The 19,212-nt window shown below is 56.0% G+C and overlaps 1 protein-coding gene across 2 annotated transcripts in view; it reads right to left on the bottom strand.

Annotated features, from left to right (window-relative positions):
• TLN1 (talin 1) overlaps positions 1-19,212 on the bottom strand; it is a 31,332-nt gene that overhangs the window by 10,516 nt on the left and 1,604 nt on the right. The window contains exons 2-35 of one of the 2 annotated variants that reach the window (XM_020880422.2): positions 14,670-14,832; positions 14,329-14,426; positions 13,955-14,084; positions 13,723-13,875; positions 13,348-13,490; positions 13,122-13,249; positions 12,374-12,434; positions 11,649-11,753; positions 11,180-11,335; positions 10,321-10,422; positions 10,071-10,147; positions 9,671-9,851; positions 9,386-9,499; positions 9,166-9,274; positions 8,743-8,951; positions 8,498-8,596; positions 8,047-8,097; positions 7,366-7,533; positions 6,876-7,170; positions 6,135-6,301; positions 5,187-5,315; positions 4,885-5,001; positions 4,671-4,784; positions 4,350-4,484; positions 4,059-4,187; positions 3,799-3,901; positions 3,442-3,650; positions 2,998-3,117; positions 2,607-2,804; positions 2,282-2,421; positions 1,999-2,092; positions 1,789-1,878; positions 1,549-1,671; positions 170-313 (exon numbers count right to left, since the gene is read on the bottom strand). In XM_020880422.2, the coding sequence (XP_020736081.1) occupies positions 170-313; positions 1,549-1,671; positions 1,789-1,878; positions 1,999-2,092; positions 2,282-2,421; positions 2,607-2,804; positions 2,998-3,117; positions 3,442-3,650; positions 3,799-3,901; positions 4,059-4,187; positions 4,350-4,484; positions 4,671-4,784; positions 4,885-5,001; positions 5,187-5,315; positions 6,135-6,301; positions 6,876-7,170; positions 7,366-7,533; positions 8,047-8,097; positions 8,498-8,596; positions 8,743-8,951; positions 9,166-9,274; positions 9,386-9,499; positions 9,671-9,851; positions 10,071-10,147; positions 10,321-10,422; positions 11,180-11,335; positions 11,649-11,753; positions 12,374-12,434; positions 13,122-13,249; positions 13,348-13,490; positions 13,723-13,875; positions 13,955-14,084; positions 14,329-14,426; positions 14,670-14,799 (4,521 nt within the window). In that variant the 5' untranslated portion in view covers positions 14,800-14,832. The remainder of the gene's footprint in view (positions 1-169; positions 314-1,548; positions 1,672-1,788; positions 1,879-1,998; positions 2,093-2,281; positions 2,422-2,606; positions 2,805-2,997; positions 3,118-3,441; positions 3,651-3,798; positions 3,902-4,058; positions 4,188-4,349; positions 4,485-4,670; positions 4,785-4,884; positions 5,002-5,186; positions 5,316-6,134; positions 6,302-6,875; positions 7,171-7,365; positions 7,534-8,046; positions 8,098-8,497; positions 8,597-8,742; positions 8,952-9,165; positions 9,275-9,385; positions 9,500-9,670; positions 9,852-10,070; positions 10,148-10,320; positions 10,423-11,179; positions 11,336-11,648; positions 11,754-12,373; positions 12,435-13,121; positions 13,250-13,347; positions 13,491-13,722; positions 13,876-13,954; positions 14,085-14,328; positions 14,427-14,669; positions 14,833-19,212) is intronic. The other variant, XM_020880423.2, reaches the window with a different exon arrangement.

The raw sequence follows: 19,212 nt of genomic DNA, 5'->3' as shown, positions 1-19,212 counted from the left end.
GCTAGAGGAGACAATGACCCAGAGAAGCTGTGGGAAGGTCAGCGCTGGGGCTCCACCCTCCCTCCCCACATCTCCTCCATCCCCTGCATCTCCTCCCACCTCGGGGGCGGTCTGTCCTGGCTCAGCATTCTTTCCCAGGCTTGCTCACGTGACTGCACCCCCAGGTTACCTGGGCCTGGGTACAGCCAGGCTCCCCCAGACTCTGACAGGCCATCTGAATCGCCTGGTTTGCTCGGGCAAACTGTGTGGGCTCCACCAGCCCCTGCTGTCCAGCTTGGCTATTGGGGTCAGACACACCAACAAGATACGCAGCCTGGAGGGAGAGAGGAGCGGGGTGAGGAATAAGGAACATTCCTGAGGGAGGAATGGAATAGCCATGTGGGGACAAAGGGGAGCAGGGGTAGGTTCAGTGGCCGGGGCTCTACGTGAGTGGAGATACATTAGCAAGCTGCGATTATACTACAAAAGAGGGAAAAACCTCTCCTGTTTTGTTAAATGTGTTCAAACATTTCAGAAGATTAAAAAATGGAAAGAAAAAAAAAAAGGAAGAAGCACAGTAAGGTTTTTATCAAAATTCAGTTCACATGTTTATGTGTTTGTATGTTGCGTCTTAAGGTAAAAAATAGTGCTTATTTTAAATGTCGGTAAAAAAAGTTTGAAAGACACAGTCACACACACACACAAAGCCTCTTTTAGAGATAGTTCTAATAAAACTGTGGGTGGTGTTAGGCTAATTAACACATAATACCTCCAAGCTTCAGAGATTTGGAAAGAGGGAAGGGATGGTTGCCAAAAACGGTTTCTGCTGGGAAGATCATCGTTCTTACTTCACCCAACACATGGTAGCTTTGCATTTTCTTCTTCATGCTTTTCCAGAAATGCGTCAAACCATATAGAGCAGGCCACCCAACAGAACAGGGCACAGGGAGGTAGGGAGATTGAAGGGAAGAGGCTGAGAGGATGAGCTCTCAAGTCAGTCTGTTTTCAGGATTCATATACAAGAGCAAAATACTCTGAGCCAGTGGATCGTGTTATACTTCATAATGTAGAAAAAGGCAAACTTAGGTGGTGACTCAATAACAGGGAATTTAGCCTCTGGTACTATTCTAACAGTGTAACTACGTGCGGACTTCCCTGGTGGCCCAGTGGTTGAGACTTTGCACTTCCACTGCAGGATGCACCGGTTTGATCCCTGACTGGGAAACTAAGCCAGCATGCCGTGTGGCTCAGCAAAAAAAAAAAGTACTAATTATATGAAAATAATTTGCATATGCTAGTCAGAATATACCGAAAAAGCTGGGGCTAGATTCAGTGGTTGGACAGTGTAATCACAACTGAAAGCCCCAGGGCTCAGCGGTGACAGTGATCAGAACTGTTGCTGTTCTATGCTTGCTGACAAACACCTCTACTTTGGGTGGGGGAAGATCCCCATTTTCCACACAGCTGGCTTTGCAAGCATAACTTTGTCTTCTGTGCGTGTGTGTCAGGCTGCGAGGAGGTGGGGTAGGGACAACAGGGCAGTCCCAGGGACCATCCCCGGAGAATAACCTGCGCAGCTGCCTCAGTGAAGCCGCAGAGGGCCTTGGAGGCTGTGGCGACAGCCTCCCCAAACTCCGGCAGGTTTCCGTTCTTGGCATTTTGGGAGATGCCGGTCATGGCCTCACCCAGCACCTGGGGGACAGAGGGTATCGGGAGAGTCAGATCTTGTCCTCAGAGGGAGAGGGCAGCCCCTGGCTGGCTTATCTTCCTACCCTCTGCCCTCCTTGGGAGGGGACTGGGTATACCTACCTTTGAGTTTTCCATGACGCTGTCCAGACAGCCAAAGTAGGACATGTCATTGATGGGTTGGACTGGGTTCTCTAGGAGTTCCCGGACCGTCTGTCGGGTGGGGGAAGGGGAGGCAGTTGGTGGTGAAGTGAGATCCAAGACGCCCCCTCACTGGCCTTAGCCAAGAACGCTTTCCCCAACCTCAACCCCATTTAGCCTGCTAAGGCCCACCTCCAATTCCCGCAGGGCATTGTCACACTCTTTCTGGCCTGGCGCCTGCTGGGTGCACATGGTGATGAGCTGGTTGATGCTGTCGGTCACTGCCCTGGGAGGAACGGGAAGTCGAATGAATGAGTGCATAGGTCATCACTTCTGCATCCTGCTCACGTAGGAAGTAAGTCTCTAGCCATTTCTTTTTTGTCTGGAACAATTCCTGAGCCAGACACTTCTTACGAAACGTCCCCTCCCCAGTCTGCTTAACATGCAAGGGCTTGGTTTCCCAGCTCCCATTTACCGGGCAGCTGCAGCCAGCTGACTCTTGAGGGTTGGGGCTGCAGGGTCTGTGGACAGGGCCTTGGCAGCGAGAAGAAGTTTGCTTGAAGACATGGAGATACCCTTCAAGTTGGACACGACCTGGGCACGATCCTCCTGGCTCTGTTGAGGGCAAGAAGGTCAATGCATTGTTCAGTCTTTTCTTGTCTGTCTCTAAAAGGGATCCTCTATCCCAGACACCCAAGTACTGCTAGAGACTGGGGAGGGGAGGGGGCCAGGAGCAGGTCAGGACTCGTGGTCACAGAGATGCCTCTGATCCTTGAACCAGACCCAGTGCCCCTTCATACCGGAGCCTGGCCTGCCATCTCCACGCCGGCTTCCAGGAAGGTGCTGAAGTCCTGTCCAAATCGACCTGAGGCTCGGGCCAGGTCCTGAGGGGTTCCCCGAGAGGCCTGCACCAGCTCTGTGGCTGCCTGATTCAGCCCGGCAGCGGCTTCATTCAGCCGGCTCTGCGCCTCCTGAAAGGTCCCAGTGCTGGGGGGCAGCTGCAGGATCAGAGAGAGAGTCAGGAGCAAGGACGGGAGGTGATGTGTGGGGGAGCCTGGTGAAGGAGCTCGGGGAGGCGGGCACAGGCCTGGGGGAGCGGTGAGGGGAGGGGTGCATCGGGGAGCTAGGGTGACGGAGTAGATGCTTGGAGTCCTCTGTCCCCATGCCGCCCTCACACCCCTGTCCTCCTACCGAGTCGCTCAGGAGCCGCTTGCTGGCATCCCCCACTGCCCTCAGGGCATTGTCCACATCTCGCTGGCCAGGCAGGCAGCTGACGCAGCGGTTCAGCGCCTGGGTCACAGCTTTAGCCACCTGAGGTAGGAAAGGAGACAGGGTGGCCAAAGCAGAAACAACTGGGAGATTCCCCGCCCCCACCCATGGAAGCCTCTGAAAGTGAAAGCGGAAAGGGGGTGCTGTAGCTGAACAGGCGAGAGTATCAAGTTAGGGTATCAAACTTCCCCAAATGCGGTGTTTGGCTAGGACCAGGTCTCGCTTTTGCTGAGACTCTTCTACTCAGACTGAGAAGGAAGGGTGAAACCCAGACAGGAGCCGCAACGCTGATGAGACGCTCCCTCGAGGCAGCCTTCTGAGGGGGTCAGGGTAGAGGGAGGAAGCAGCCCCGGCCCAAAACCAAACCTGGGCAAGCCGCTGCTGGCTCTCAGGGTCCCCTGGATGGCCGGCTGCTTTCTTCGCCTCCTCGATGAGGCTGCTGGCCTTGTCCAGGACATCGCTGGCTGTGTCGAGCACAATGGCCTGCACCGCAGGATCTGATGTCAGGGCAGCTACCCCTCTAGCAGCTTGGGCCAGTGACCGCAGCCCACCTGCCACATCCCGAGCTGCAATGCCTGTGGAGGAGACGAGAGAGAAAGGAGGGAAAAGGCACCTTTACTGCCAAGCCCTGATGCTGGGGGCTTCCTGTGTCACCCCACCCCTCCTGCAGCTCCCACTCCCCCGCCTGCCCCCACAGGCCCCATCCTGGCCCTTCTCGTGCACCTGCGTAATTCTCATTGCCCTGGGCGACCTCCCCCAGCAGCTGGGCGATGGCGGAGCTCACGGCTTTGGTGCTGTTGCCCAGGTCCTGGGCACATTTCTCCATCTAGGGATGACAGGGAGACTCAGGGACTCAGCCACAGGAGGAACGGGGAAGAGAGAGCTTGAGAAGCTACTGAGAGTCAGCAGGCAGTTTCAACAAAGGTTCAGGGCAGCTCTGGGGCCCAGGTGAGAAGGAGACTTCAGATCTCACAAACACTTACCGTCTCCCCAGGCAAGGGCTTCAGCTTGCCGTCTCGAGCAGCTGCCTTCACTTCCTGCAGATCTCTCTCCAGATTCTGCACCACACTCAGAGCAGAATCCATTTCCAAAGGCCCACATGCTTCCTGAGCCTACAAACACACAGGGTGAGGGGGGAAGAGTTGGAGGGGTAGGAGGCACACAGGGTCTCACTCATGCCTCAGGTTAGTTATCCATCTGAGGATAGCCTGAACAGGTTCTCCATCGTCCCAGGACACGCCCTTCATCTTCCAAAAGGACGCCAGCTCCCATACCTTCTGGGCAGCAGTACGGAGCTCAGCCAACGCGGTGCCAAGGTTTTTGGCACACTGACTCAGCTGCATGGCCGACGCCTGGTCCTGAATCGTCGGCACGGAGGCCTTCGCGGCTGCCACCATCTTCCCGCCTGGCTGTTGGGGGACAGGGGGGCACGTGAAGCACACCATATGCCCTCTGGGCATGGGTACAGGATGGGTGAGGGTCAGGATGTGCTGAGCACTGGGGTTCGGTACAGCGAGAGAGACCACTGACGAGATCCACAGGCCCTGAGCAGAGCGGGAAGGGTGTGGTCTCAGTGGTCAACGAGGAGGCCTTGCCTGCAGGAAGCTTTGGCTGGCGGCGATGAGGGCTAGCTGAGCACTGGGGCTGTCAGGCTGCGCCTGGCTCCCGCGGACGCCCTGCACCAGCAGTGGAATCTGCTCTGCCACGGCCTGTGGGTGACAATGTCATAAGCACCACCGCCCCACAGGCGGGGGGAAGTCCCCGGCTCCCGCGCCGCCTCCGGCCCCCGTGTGCTTCCCGGCGTCTCACCTTGCAGCTCTGCACCAGCAGGGGCTGGGGACCAGCAGAGGCCTTGGGGGCGGAGGCTGCATGCTGGGCTGCGGCGATGGTCTGTGTGGCCGAGGCTGCAGCCTGCTTGGCCGCGTGCTTTAAGGGCAGAACAGCAAAGACAGGGCTCAGACGCTCCCGCTCCCCGTCCCTTGCTTACCCTGCCCCTGCTGGTCCTGAGGAAATGATAACCGCTGGCACCGAGGATGCCAGGCACGTCCCTGCACACGCCTCCCGATTTCATTCCTCCCAGAGCACCAACACGTGCTACTCCTCAGCCTCACCTCAAGGCGCTGCACCAGCTTCTTCTTGATGGCGTTCTGTGCAGCGGCGTTGGTTGCCATGCGGAGACCCTCCGCTGCCTCCCGCAGCCGCTGCTGCTGCTCCTCACTGTCTGGATTGGCGGCTGCTCCCTGAGAGGTGGTGAGAGAGACAGTGACCACCCAGGATCCCCGTGGATCCTAAGTAAGCGCTTCTTTGACGTCTCCATGCTCACACTTTTTTTCCTGAAGTCACTTCTAACCACCCCCACTGAAAGGTAATCATGGTTGAGACAAGCTCCCTCAGGTGGGCAAATGGGGAGTCGTCTGGGCCCTGGCTTCCTTCTGGGATGCTGAAAGCCCTTCCTTAGGCAGGACTGTTTCTGCTTCCCCCCGGGCAAGTGGCCATAGTTCTTCCCCACTCCCCACAAAATGCCACCAGCAAAGGGGAGTGAGCAGGGCTCTTGGGGACACGGAGGACACGGTTTAGAGCAGGGATCTCAGAACACCAGAGCAGGGGCCCTGGTTACTCTGCAAAGTGAAGAGTCCAGTGTCTAGGGACCCAAAAATCTTCTGGCTTCTTCCTGCTGTCTTCTACACCTGGTGTTCCTGTGTCCCACTGCCTGCTCCTTCTCTGTGCTGCTAGCAATGGATCCCTGGGCCTGAATGCCGTGTGCAAGCATTCAGGGAGCAGGCAAGCGGTGGCCGCACAGGAGGGAACAGCTGGAACCCCAGGCCCTGGACAGAGGGGCACAGTCTGAGTGTCAGCAAGGACTCTGCAGGTCACACTGGCTGAAAGCCTGGCGCCACCCGCTCACCGCCGAGAGGCGTGTCTACTTCCTCAGTGCTCCTGTATTTGTTCTCTTGTATCTTCTGCTTTTCCCAAGTTGCTCCCATAAATGAGGGTGATCATCTGGACCCTTCTACTTCCCACAGGGCCCAGTCTGGCGGTCTGCACAGAAGGCTCCCCACCTTGGCAGCCTCCACCATCTTGGCTGTGGCATCAGCCAGGATCTTGGCGGCACTTAACAGCTTGCGGGAATTCTCCAGATCACTCTCCCCCTCGGCATCAGCCTTAATGGCATTCACCAGGTCAGAGGTGGCTTGGGCGAGGATGCGGGCCTGTCGTACCATCTCACCTGAGAACATAGGTACAGTCAGCAAACAGAGCCAGAGACGCTGAGAGGGTGTCAGGGTGGGGAAAGAGATGCAGACAAGGCAGATGAGGCTTTTAGGGGCAGTAAGCAGATGATGAAGTTCTTGAATTGATTTCCCTGGAGTTACTGTTTTCTGGGTTCAGGATCTTGGAAAAGGAGAGGTCTCTTGGTGGGTTTTAATGGGGGCAGGGGTGATGGGGGTGGGGTGACAATAGGGAAAACAATCTCCAATGGGTATTTTCCGCAGTCTTAAGTGGATAAGGCTCGTTGTGAAGGATTTTGGGAATGAGGGAGTGGAGGCGGGACAGCTATCTCTTAATACTGCCACTTTCCATCTATTTTTGTGGATACTTTGGTATGTTCTTTAACTGCACCAAGGAAGGCAGGGCAGTGATTCTATTCCTGCCTAACAAACGGGGAACTGCAGACTTCAGAGATTGAACGCCCAGCCCTGTGCTGAGTCCTCAGGGGGCTGGTGGCAGGTCTGCAAGGAAGAGTCCAGCAGGCTCAGAGAACCTCATCGGGGTTCTTTGTCTTCCCAGGGGGGTGTCCTTACCAGCATCACCCATGGAGCTGAAGATGTTCTCGGTGACAGTGAGGATGGTGTCAGTGGCCTGGTCGTAGCGGCCAGCAGGCCCAGCCCCTGTGGCATGGGCCCTCACATGCTGCAGCAGCTCGTTCAGGGCCTGGGTGACAGCTGTGGCCGCCGCACCTACCCCCCGCAGCAGCTGTGCATCCTCTGTGGCGGCCTGGGAGGCGGACACACAGCCCTCCACAGCCTTGGCCACTAGTCGTCCGGCCTCCACCAGCTGCTCTTGGCAGACTGGGGAGCTGATAGTTGGAGCCACCACCTGCGGGCGAAGTGAGCGTCAGAGGCGTGGGCGAGGGAGGGCAGCCGCGAGGTGTGGCCTCTGTGGCTCTGCAGTGTCATAACAGTGACTCGGTTGGGCAATGAGGCCCTGGGGGCCAGAGAGGCTGGATGAGAGGCTCCAGGGTGCATGGAAGCACCACCTCTTGGCGCGGGCTGGCACACCTTCGGGGCTCACCTTGGTACAGGCCACCAGTTGGGAGGTGGACAGGGCACACTGTGTCGCCGCAGCGATGACCTGGGTCTGAAGCCCTGAGTCCTCCGTTCGCTGGGCCACACTCTTGGCCTTGAGGACCAGGGCAGCTGCGGCGCTTGCCACAGCCTTGGCCAGCTGCATGAGCACGTCCTGTGAGAAACCAGCAGTCAGCAGGGCCCGAGACCCAGCTTGGGGTCCAAGGGCCCTTCTCAGAGGCGTAAGCTGTTTCATTAGTCCCCCTGCCTCCAATCACAGGACTGTGTGCAGAAGCAACCAGAATCTACCCAAGCCCCTGCCTCGAGCACCAAGTAGGACAGACCCCCACCAAGGAACAAGCCCACACCGAGAGGAGCGGTACACCGAAGGGGGGCGGATACACTCGGACGGCGATGGGGAGGGAGGCAGGCGGTGCTGTTACGACAGGATGGGGGGGGGGTTCCCCCGCCCCCAGCATTCTTTCTCTATTCCTCCCGTCTTTGGTTGGATGCAGTCACCCTGGCATCTCGGGAACAAGTCCCCATCCGACCCTCTGGGGTCCTGCCTGCGCCACGCCTCCCCAGCTCCCGTCGCGCTCTGCTCCCTGGAGGCTAGGGCAGGGGGCAGAGCGAGTGTATGCGGCTCAGAGAGGACAGAGCTGGGAAGGCCCAGGCCAGAGGCCGTTACCGTAGGGGGACCGGGGGGAGATGGAAACCCAGCCCCGCTGGGTGCACAGATCTGCATGGGAAATCCAGGATGACAAGTCAGCTGAGGAAACGGGCATGGGGTGGGAGGGGGGCGCATCCTCTGGGTATGTGGTTAAAGGACTAGAAGGGGGGTCAAGAGGCCCTCGAGTTGGGGAGAGGGCTACATATGGGGAAGCCTGGGAAAGATGACAGTGGCCAAAAAAACTATCTCCAATAAGGGCCAAGGGTGAACTAATAGGTTAAGTTGGGATTCAGGGGTTCTGAATTCTTAGCCCCCCAGAAACAGACTGGGGGGCTTCCAGTGTGATTCCTGGAAAGAGGTTCAGGTTGGCTCTGAGGGGTCAATTTATAGTAGCTGGACTAGAGCTAGATTCAGGATCAGAGGTCACCTCCTAGAAGCTGGGGTTCTGGGGGCTGGGTGAGTCACCAACCTGGAAGTGGGGATCAGTATCACTTTCCCCAATTTGTTGCAACAGCTCCCCACTGGCCTGGCCCACGTTCCCAGCTGCTTGCAGCAGGTTCTGACGGGGCTGTGGAGAGTGAACACCGGTCAGAAGCTGCCCCGTCTCTGCCAAGATGTCCACGGGTCCTACACGCCCATGGCTCCCCACCTCCACCCTGCAATCCTTAGGCTTGAAGCCTCTCCTCTCCCTCGGGCCGAGCCCTGGCCCCTGACCTCGGCACTGGCCGGCTGGGCACTGCGTAGCAGCTCCGACACCGCCCCCGCCAGGCCCTTGGCCGCCTGCAGCAGGGGCCGGCCGCTGCCACCCTCATCCTCCAGCAGGGCGGCAAGCAGCTTCACGCCACGGGACATCTCCGTCAGGTTGGAGGAGATGGTGGTGACCGCACAGCCCACTGCCGTGTAGTCTGTCTCAGCAGGGTCCCCTTGGGGGAGGAGGAAGACGAGATCAGTCACAGGCAGTTAGTCATAGACACACAGACACCACCACTCACCGCCCACCCCCCACACTGAGGGAGACGCGCACACACAGTCCCTTCCATGAGTCAAGGTGCAGTCACATCCGAGCCAGTCACACTCCCGCCTGTACACACTCGCCCTCCCACCCCCGTTACCCAGAGAGTTCAGCATCCAGCCTACCTGCGGTCAGGTTCACCACAGAGGCAGTACCAGCGGTGATGGCGTCTACCTGGGAGTGGATTTCATGCTTGGATTCATCCATCTTGTTCTTACGCCAGGCCTTTGAGGCCTGAGGGGAAGAGAAACCAACCTTAGGATTGGCTCTGCTCCAGTCAACCCCAACCTTGGTCCCTGGAGTTCCAGCTTCAGCACCACTGGCCCTCCTCTGTCCCACACTCACAGCGTCCTGGCCCAGAGGGGGCAGAGTGTCGAAGTCATCCAGGGTGGCCTGGGCGGCCTGCACGGCCTGCATGCTGGAGTTGATGGTCCCAGTGAGTGCCTGCTGGGCTGATGTCTGTAAGACAAGAAGAGTAACAGGGAAGCTTTAGAGAGAGAAGACAAAGGAGAGCCTGAGGCTAAGGAGAGGAACACTCATCGGGACACAGGAAAAGACCACCCAGCTCCCAGCTCAGCCCAGCAGAGGAGGGTCCGCCCGGAATCGCAGCCACAGTGGGGGCGCTCGTACCAAAGGAGGCATGTGTCCCCGGTGCATCTGGCCACTGGTAATCTGCTGCTGGGCAGGCGGCATGCTGCCCACCTGGAAATTTTCGGGACCCGAGGCTCCGGAGCGCATGATGGCGGGCAGGGCCACAGAGCCATGCTCCACCTTCCCCACCCGGTTGTACTGCTGCTGAAGCACGGTGGACCTGAAGAGGAGGCGTTCAGGGGGCGCTCCGAGGGCCTCCTCCGCTCACCCCCTGCCCGCCTGCCCCACCGCCTCCGCCTGTCCTGTGCTCCGGGGACGTGAGGCCTCATCGCAGCCTGAGACTTAGAGAGCCAGCCTAAGGGCCCCCACCCCCCAGTCCTGGGGGTCATGCCTTGCCTTCCCTGCCCAAGGAATGGGGTCAGCCCAGCTCCCTTCGTACTTTTTGGGGGACACCGAGTCCTCCAGCATAGTAGACTCCTCGTCTCCCTCAAGCCCAAAGTGATCCTTGCTTTTTTTCTGTAGGAGAAAAAAGGAACAAGTATCAAAGAAGAGGGAAGTGGAAAAGGCAGCCTCTTCTTTCCCCAGTCAGCCATCTTCCAGAGCCTGGGTCCCAGTTTCTAGAGGACCTTGCGTGGGGGCAAGGTACAGTAAGAGATGGAGGTGGCGGGGGTGCGGGAAGCAGTGCTCACCTTCTTCAGGATGATGTCAATGTAGCCAGCGATGAGCTGAGCAATCTGCTCCCCCTCGGTAGTCTGCACCGAGTAGTAGCCATCTTGGTAGTCCCCGAAATCCTAGGGGGGCAATGGGGCGGGGCTCAGCGGGGAGGCCTGAGTTAACCCGGGACAGGAACGGGTGGGGCAAGAGCCTAGGGCCGAGCTGTTGAGGCTGCCCTCCCATGCGAGCAGCCTCTGGGACAACAGCCCTTCTTCAGTCTCCCAGTTCTCTATTTCCCTGGGAGGGAAATACTTTATTTCTAAGGAGTATATCCTTTACCCTACACAGTTTCAAATACATGGCATTTAGGAAATCTCTCTTCTGTCACCCTGATGATAAAATTGGGAGGACACATTCATCATTAAATGACCAGAATGAAGGATGAGCACTAATATCCAAAATGGAAAAATCGCCTCGACTAATTTCCCTCCTCAGTGGGGCACTTCCTCAAGGTGGGATCAGTCTTCAATTCGTAAAGCCGAAATAGGAAGCTGGAGGCCGGGCTACTGTAAGAAGTTGCTGCTGAAAGAGGGAGGCTTATTTTTCTATCATCTTTTTCTTCCCTCACTCCAAGTGGCCTGTGATCTGAGCTTGCTGGTTACAGTTTGGTTCTGCTGATTTTTAAAAATGTTTCATTTTAGCTTCTCTCATTCTCCAGGACAGAGTTTCTCCTCTATTCTAAACTCCAAGTTCCTACAATAGCTCCAAAGTTCTCCATTTTTCTGGAGTCACTTTCAGGGTACCTAGCCCTGCACAGAGTGGCTGGGGAGACCTCTGTGGCTGCCCCTTCTCTGGGAACTACACAGCCCTTTGTCCCCCAAGACCCCAGCTCACCAGGGTGAAGCTCTTGGGAGACGCAGCCCAGCGTTTGATGTTGGTGAGGTTCCATTCCTGGATCACCTCCTTGGTCTTCTCATCCACCCGCATCACACACTCCTTAGTGATGCCCAGAAGCCTGGGCACCAACTTGTTCTTTCCTTTCATCTTTTCCTGTGAGGCAGAGGTCGTGGATGCTATTAGTCAGGGGATCAGATCCAGACCACAAAGGGGTGCTGATGGAGGCAGGAGACATAACTGGGGTGTCTACGGATGGACCTGGACAAGGCTACACTAGGATAAAGGGAAAGGGAGGAAAAACGCAGGGCCGGCGGGGAGTGCTGACAAGGGGGCAAGTCTTCACAAGGGACAAAATGAAACTCTTGGGGACTGGCAGAAAATGTGACTCAGGGCAGGGCTAGAGACTCAGAGAGGAAAGGGTAAGAGCAGAGGTAAGGGTGGGCAGGGAGAAGGGTCAGTAACCCACCTTGACCAGGAAGAAGGAGACGCCGTACGTCTTGAGGGAACGGGCCAGCTTCACATACCGTACCTTGGCCTCAATCTCGCTCATCTGTCCACAGTTCTTGTGTGCCTTTGAGTATAAAATGGGGAAACTTTTAGCAAAATCTGAGTAAGATGACACAGCAGACTAGAAGTTAAGTTGGGATGTGGACTATGGTAGGAGAGTATTATGGGAACACAGAAAAGGTTAGGGGAGGCAGGCTATGAGAAATGAGAAGGTGATGGGATGGGCTGATAAGAGAATATGCAGAAGCAATGGTTCAAGAAGCGAAGGATACAGTTAGGGGACTTGCAGATGTTCTATAGATGTGAAGGGATAGTTAGGAAGTAGAAGGTCAAACAGAAGGCCTTTTGGGCTGAGGATTCAAAGAACTGAAATAACACCTTCTGTCTGTACAAAGATCTGCTCTTCACAGTGCTTCCTTATCAGTCCTATTCAGGGAAGATAGTTACCCCGTGTTAGAGGGAAAGGAAAGAAAACAAGATTATTGAACCGAGTTCCCCAGCTGATGCAGTGACGCAGCACAGACGAGAAGCCCAGGTCTTTTGCTTTCCTGGCGCGAGAGAGGTAGGAGAACAGCTTGGAGGGTGGAAGCGGGGCAGGGGTGAAGAGGAGGCGGTCCACTCAGTCAGTAGGATTAGGCAGCAAAGCTCCCGGGTCATCCCAAACACGTCCCTCGCCCCATTCACCTGGAAGATCTTACGCTCTCCCTTCTGCTTCACATACTCCTTGGGCAGGAAGTCCTTCAGGCTATACCAGAAAAGGGAGGGTCAGCGCGCAGCGGACGGCCTCAGGGCTAGTGGGCCACGGGCTGTGGGCCTGGGGGTGTGAGGAGGTATCTGGGAGAGCGTGATCTTTGCGGAGGAGGAAGATTCAAGGCATGAGAGTCTAGATTGTCCCTGAAATTGAAGTGACTTAGTACTAACTCTTGAATGCAGCCTGACTCTCTCTCCACAGAGAAAAAGACTGAGGAAACTTGAGTTGGAGGCTCATTTCTTGGGGAAAAGAAAGACTAGATCACAATTTTAGGGAAACAAGAGCAGAAGCGGCTCACTAGAAGGATGACCATGCTTGTAGGAAGCTGAGAAATACCAGTGAATGAGACCTACGAGACTTCTGAAATCTGATGTTCCCTGTGACAAAAATGTACCCTGTTTGCCTCTGGCTATGGCAGCACAATTCTTCAGAGACTCTCAAAAAAGTGACATGCTTGCATCAGAGGTAGGGGGCAGGGACAGAGTCTGGACTACTTTCGCATTCCACATGGGAAGAGACACGTGGGGGACGGAGGCTGCAAAGGCCCCCATGGGGGTCAGGCCCTGGGAACTCAGAAGAGAAGCAGAGGAGAAGGCCTGGGATGGGGGCAGGCACACTAGGCTGGGGCCGCAGTGGCAGGGAGTCCTGGGCCCTGACAGGTAAGGGGTGAGGGCCACTCACTCGAGGAAGCCGGCCTTGTGCTTCTGCTCATTGTGGGGCCCGAACTGGATCTGGCACTGGAAGCCAGCGAACTCACAGGCCTTGTCGAAGGAGACGGGGTGGGAGCCGTTCAGGATGTCGTCTCGTGCCTGAGGAGCACAGAGGAAGGAGACAGAGGCCGTGCGGGGAGCGGGGCGCCCCGCCACGCCCTTGCCTCTCTCCCCGCCGCCCACCACCGGGCCCCCACCTGCACGTAGAGAAGGTTCAGCTGGACGGGGTCGCGGGAGTCCACGTTCTGGTCTGAGTAGAAGAACTTCCTCCGGAGCAGCAGCGTTTCGTGCTCCTCCACCCCCTGCTCCCTCAGGGTCCGGCCGTGGTCCAGCCAGTTCACTGGGACACAGAGGGCCCCCTCAGTGCCCGGCCCCTGCAGCCCTTACGCCGTCAGCCTCTCGTTTTTCGTCTCTTCATGTCCCACCCTCTCCCACTAATACGTTGTTCCATGAGTGCAGGACTTGGTTTTAGCACGGACGCAGCCCCAGTGTGTAAGCAGTGCCTTGCAAAAGAAAGCGCAGAGAGGGACGCAGAGGGGGCGCCCCGCCGCCCCCGCCAGCCCCTTGCTCACGCTCGTCATCCGTGTGCAGCTTCTGCTTCAGCTTCTCCATCTTCTTCTCGTCTCGCAGCAGGGTCTTGTCCTTCCGTAAGGTCCCCGTCACCTCCTCCTTCTTCTCTTCCATGCTCTCTCGGACCAGCGAATACTCGTCGTGGTTGGTGATGCCTGGGGGAGGGGGCGGGTTGGCCGCAGCCCCGGAAGTCCCGAGGCCCCCCTGTGAGCCCCCGCCCCGCGCGCCCCTCACCGATGCGGGCGCAGATGGTCATGAGCATGTCGGTGACGGCCTTCGAGTCGTCCACCATGACGGTCTTCACGGTGCCGTCCAGCATGCGGACCTTCAGCGGCCTCTGCTTCTTCCTGTATTCCATGGTGTCCTGTGGGCCGGGGGGGCCGCTTTAGGCTGAAGATACTACTTTCCTTTCAGGCAGCCAGGGAGGGGAGGAAAGCAGATGGCTACAAGGAAGGCTGTGGTGGCCTGCTTGAAAACAGGGTATTATGACTGCCTGTATCAGAAAGCATCGGAGAGCTCGAAGACAACAGATATGGGTGCTGAGTAGGAGGCAGAAGGCGGGAAGCAATGGCAGAGGATACTGGTGGTCCCTGTGAAGGGACACTCACCCCATTTCGCAGCATGTAGTAATCCAAAGCTTTCCCGGCCTCCAGCCATATACCCTTTTTGGGGTCATCATCTGACAGAAACAGCCCAAAGTCGCTGGCTAAAAGAGAAGACGGGTCAGCTTAGGCTTATAAAAACCCCAGTGTAGTTGAACGGCTACACCACGACCCCTTATTATTTTCCCAGTGATCCCGGGCCTAAAGAGGAGGGCAGGGGCCAAGGAACACAGACCTGAGAGATGAGAAGCCTTGGGGCACAACAGAGTCATCTCCCAAGGCCAAGAGCCTGGGAACGAGAAGGGACCAGGGGCTCCCGTCCCAGCCGCCCGGGCAGCCAGACTCACGAGGGCCAGACTGGGCCTCTGGGACCCGCTCGCGGATGATCCGACAGGCGTCGTACACCATGGTGGACGGCTCGAACTGCATCGTCTTCACCACATTCCCAATGCTGATCTTCAGCGAGAGCGCAACCATGGTGGCGGCTTCTTCTCTCCAGCCTGGCTATACCTGGCCCACGGCATCAGGGCATTAGAACACGCCCTCGTTGGAGGAGAGGAGCCCCCCACATGGAGACCCAGGAAAGGGAGTCAGCAAAGCAGAAAACAGTGAGCGTGTTTCTGTTTTATTTAATGATATTAAAGAGTGAAAGAGGAGTGGTATCAAAAGGACTAGTCTCAGGTGTCTGAGATCTCTGAAGGAGAGGCTGGTCTGCAAGGCACAAGGGCAGGTCTGAAACAGTGTCACCCGAGGACACCACCCCACCCCCAGCACTGGAATCTGGGCCTCCCTTCTTTCTTCCAAGTGTTTCTCTCTTACCCTCGTCCCTGCTCACCTCCTTTCCCAGTCCTGTCTCTGCCCTATTTTCACCGTTCCTGGTTCAGTCTTTTTCTTTGGCTCTTACTATATCCTCCTGGCTTCTCCCTGTCTGGAATTTCCAGAGCGCTGCCCTGACTCATCACGTGACCCTTCCTCTCACAGCTTTAGTCTCTCTCTCTGCAGAATGAAGACGTTCTATTAGATAATCCCCAGGGGCTCTTGAGCCCTGCAAACACTGACTTGAGCTGGTCTGGCAGGGAGGCCCAACACTGCTGTTAAGCCATCCTGGCTCACGCGTCTCAGCTCCCCAGTAACTTGACATGCTGGGGGCCTCCCGGAGCAGCTTGGTCCACATTTGGCTCCCCCAGCAGTCAAGCCAGAATCATGGTTTTTCTAATCCAAAGGGATCTCAAAAGTGATCTAGTCAACTCTTTAATTTTGCAGAAGGGGAATCAGACTGGATATGTGTGTTTCAAGGCAGCTGAGAGAGAGAGCCCAGTCCCTCTTAACTCCTCAGGCCTTGCTCCTTCTAAGACAGCAGGTTAACACCCAGTTCTCACCATAACGCCTCCTATGCTCTGTCCTCTTCAGTAAGTCCTTGTCAAACACTGCCCTCCAGCTCAGCTGCCTCTCCTGACAGTCTTCCTTACAGCTGGGGACACCAGTCCCACCCAGCCTTCCCCCGCCCTCCAGGTTCCACCCTCCATGGAGGTGGCAGCTGGTGCACAGCGCACCAGACAAGTCTGCCTGGCAGCTGATGATGTGGCCAGCTCCGTCCAGGGATTGGTGCCTCTTACCTAGGCGAGGTGAGCAGGTCCAGGCAGCCCACTCCCCCCTCTGCAAACTGCCAGCCCCAAGGGGGAGAAAGCACAGCTACAGGGAAGCTTGGAAGCGGAGGTCGGGGTCTTAGAAGAAGAAGGTAGGAAACAGAAGGCAGCAACTGAGAACCAGAGAAGCTGGGAAGGGCTATGTTTTTGGATGGTGAAGAGATGAGGAGAGATTGAAAATCTAGGTAGAAATAGGAGACAGGAGGCAGATGTGGCCAAGGTCTGGATCAGGAGTTTGACAGACAATTTCTGACCTTAAAAATAATCTCGAGTCTCCAAAAAGAAGAAACCACAGCTCGCCCTCAATCCTTACTCCCAACAAGAGGGGACCCTCCCACTCTCCCCAGTTCTAGGTCTCTGCCCCCCTCCCCATCCCTGGCACACCTCTCCCGATAGCTGGACAGACCTGGCTGTTGGGTCGCTGGAAGGCTGGAAGGTCTGTCAAGCGGAGGATACACTGAAAAGACCTTCTACCCTCAGCTGAAATTGCACATCTCCCCCCATTTCCTCCGGACACACGGACACCCCCCTTCCTCCTGAAGCACGGAAACCTCTGGTGAGACCCCGATAAGGGAGTTGACTCATGGCTACCCTCACTTTCAGGCTGGTCCTGAGTGGACACCCACACAGCTACAAGTGGGTGAAGGAGCAAAAGGAATCGAATGAGTTCGGGGCAATGAGAGCACAGAAGCGGTCCCCTGGAAGTCAAGGGGAGAAGCTATCCAATTCCTGCTCTGGCTGGAGAACTTTGCTCCCCTTTCTACTTTCTGTCATGTTTTATGGAACAGCAACAATCTCCCCCCTCCATGTCCCCCTCCCAGAGAGCTCCTCCTCCCTCAAGACATTCCTGAGATGCATTCCAGAGGAGTTGGGCAATTGGGGGGGTGGGGGGAGGATAGAGGACAGAGGTCAAATCCCAGCAAGGAATGGAATGTAAGTGTACTGGGGGTAAGGAATTTGGGGGACATAGAGAATATAGTCAGAGCAGATACCCACAAAGGGAACTGCAGAGAGACAGGGAGTTACAGAGAGGGACAGAGGGAGAGAGAAAGCTGAAGATGAAGATAGACTCAGAATGTAAGAGGGTTGGGGGGAGTAACACTTAAGTCTGTTACCAAATTTGGCCTCTGAGTCTGTAACCGCGGGGAGGGGGGGAGGGCTGTGGGTGAGACTGACATATCCGGCCTCGGGCTGCGGCAGGCTCACTTAGGGCTGGACTGGGCAGCTGAAGGGCTGGACCTGACCTCCCCAGCACAACCCTTCCCTACCTTCATCCTGATCAATGCACGTGCATTCTCCCTAAATGCACCCCAGCCTATGCACAGAGCTCTTTCCCACAAAGTTACTTATAGTCTCTACATACACACACATTATCTCAAGCACACAGCCCCTACACAGCTCCATCACAACAACGTTATCTTCTCATAAAGACTACCTCTGTCGTCAAGCACACAACACTCAGCCCCAACGTCTCTCTCGTGGGCATTCTCCTTCCAGTCTTCCAGGGAGCAGTTCTGACGGCCTGCTGGGGGAAGGCCCTAGTTCTCAGTGGCTGGGAACCAAGAAGGGTAAGCACTCGCGTCTGCCCTCAGCAGAGTAGATAGCTACATACAGAGTTATAATAGAAGGCAGGATGAGGTAAGAACCAAGCAGTACGTGCTCATGGGAGAGATCCCTTTCAGGTCAGGGAAAGGGGACTAAAATGTCTCCATGAAAAGTGTCATTTGAAGTCAAGATTTAAACAAAAAAAGATAATAAGAAAAAACAATGATCTATCTTTTATTGACAATATGTCAATTGCTTTGTGCACACAATTTCATTTAATCCTTACAACAACCCTGCAAGGTAGGTGTCGTTATTTCCATTTTTACAGATTAGGAAACTCAGGCTCAGAGAAGTTAAACACTTGCTCAAGGTGCTTGTCCAAAGTCACACAGCTATTAAGTTGTGAAGTCAGGATCCAAACCCAGGTCTTTCTGACTCCAAAGCCCAAGCTCTCTCCACTATTCCAGCCAGCCGGAGATGAGTCAGGGGTGGCATTCCAGGCAGAGAGAATAGCATAAGCAAAGGTGGAGAAGCAGGAAATCACGGAGGAGCATTCAGGGAAGTGAGGAGCAGGCTGGTTGAAGCACAGGGTACCTGCAAGTGAGCAGTGATGAGGAAGTCAAGGTTAGGATGGAAAGGCAGGTGTGGACTCAGGAGGATGACACGGGATTTCACCCACCAGAGGGCAACAGGAGGCCAAGGGAGGCTGTGATCAGAGAAGGGGCACAAGCAGAACTTGACTTCAGGAAGCTCACTCTGGCAGCTACCTGGGAGGATGGTTATAAAGACCCTGCACAGGCACGAGGAGGAGGATATGAGGCCAGGGTTAGAACGGCGGGGAGGAGGACATCACTCATCAGAAATCTGAAGAGGTAGAACCAACAGGATCTGATGACAGGCTGAACTCAGGAACCGGGGCCCCAAGTGAGGCTGGAGGCCCACAGCTTCCAGTGGTCAGCAGGTACTCAAGAGTGCCTGAATTTAGGTAAGGTACTGGGGAGCGGGGAAAGAAAGGACGGGAGGAAGTAAGAATGCAAACATGAGGCTGCCTTAGGGGATGCAGTTAGCAGTCAGGTAGGGGCAGAAAGGATGGGCCTAGTGACTACTGTCAGACAGGAAATGGGGGAAGAGAAAAATGCAAGGACAGGCTAGAGAAGATAACAGTAAGAAAAATATGGATATAATCAGCTACTGAATCAGCTTGGGGAAAGAGGAAGAATAATTACGTGGATGGAGGCTAAGAAAGGGAATGAGGTCAGAGACCAGGTCAGGCTGTAGGAGGTTGAGAAGAGATGTGTGGTCAGTGGCTAAATCAGGTTAAATGAGTGGGACGGGGGACAGGGAAGAGATGCTGGCAGTGTCTAAGTAAAGATGGAGTTGAGGGGGATGGGCTGACGCCAGTGACTGGGTCAGGCTGGGTAGGGGACAGTGTTGTGGTCAGTGGCAGGGTCAGGCTGGGAGTGAAAGGGGGTGTGGTCAGTGGCCTGGTTGGGCGTGGGATCAGCAAGACCCAGTTTCCTCTTTGGGTCTCATTTCCTCTTTTCTGTTGGGGGAGTGGGGGAAGGGGATCTATAACTGGACCAAGATATTAGGAGGCTTAGAATCAGGGAATGGCATATAGCAGGGACTGTGAGGGCTTGGCAGTAGTGTTGGGCTGGTGGTGGGGCATTTAGCAGATAACCAGGAGGTATGCAGGTGA

Source organism: Odocoileus virginianus, chromosome 18 (genome assembly GCF_023699985.2).
Source record: "Odocoileus virginianus isolate 20LAN1187 ecotype Illinois chromosome 18, Ovbor_1.2, whole genome shotgun sequence".
NCBI lineage: Eukaryota > Metazoa > Chordata > Mammalia > Artiodactyla > Cervidae > Odocoileus > Odocoileus virginianus.
Note: the sequence above shows the minus strand (reverse complement) of the source record. Positions and strands in the feature narration are given on the sequence as shown.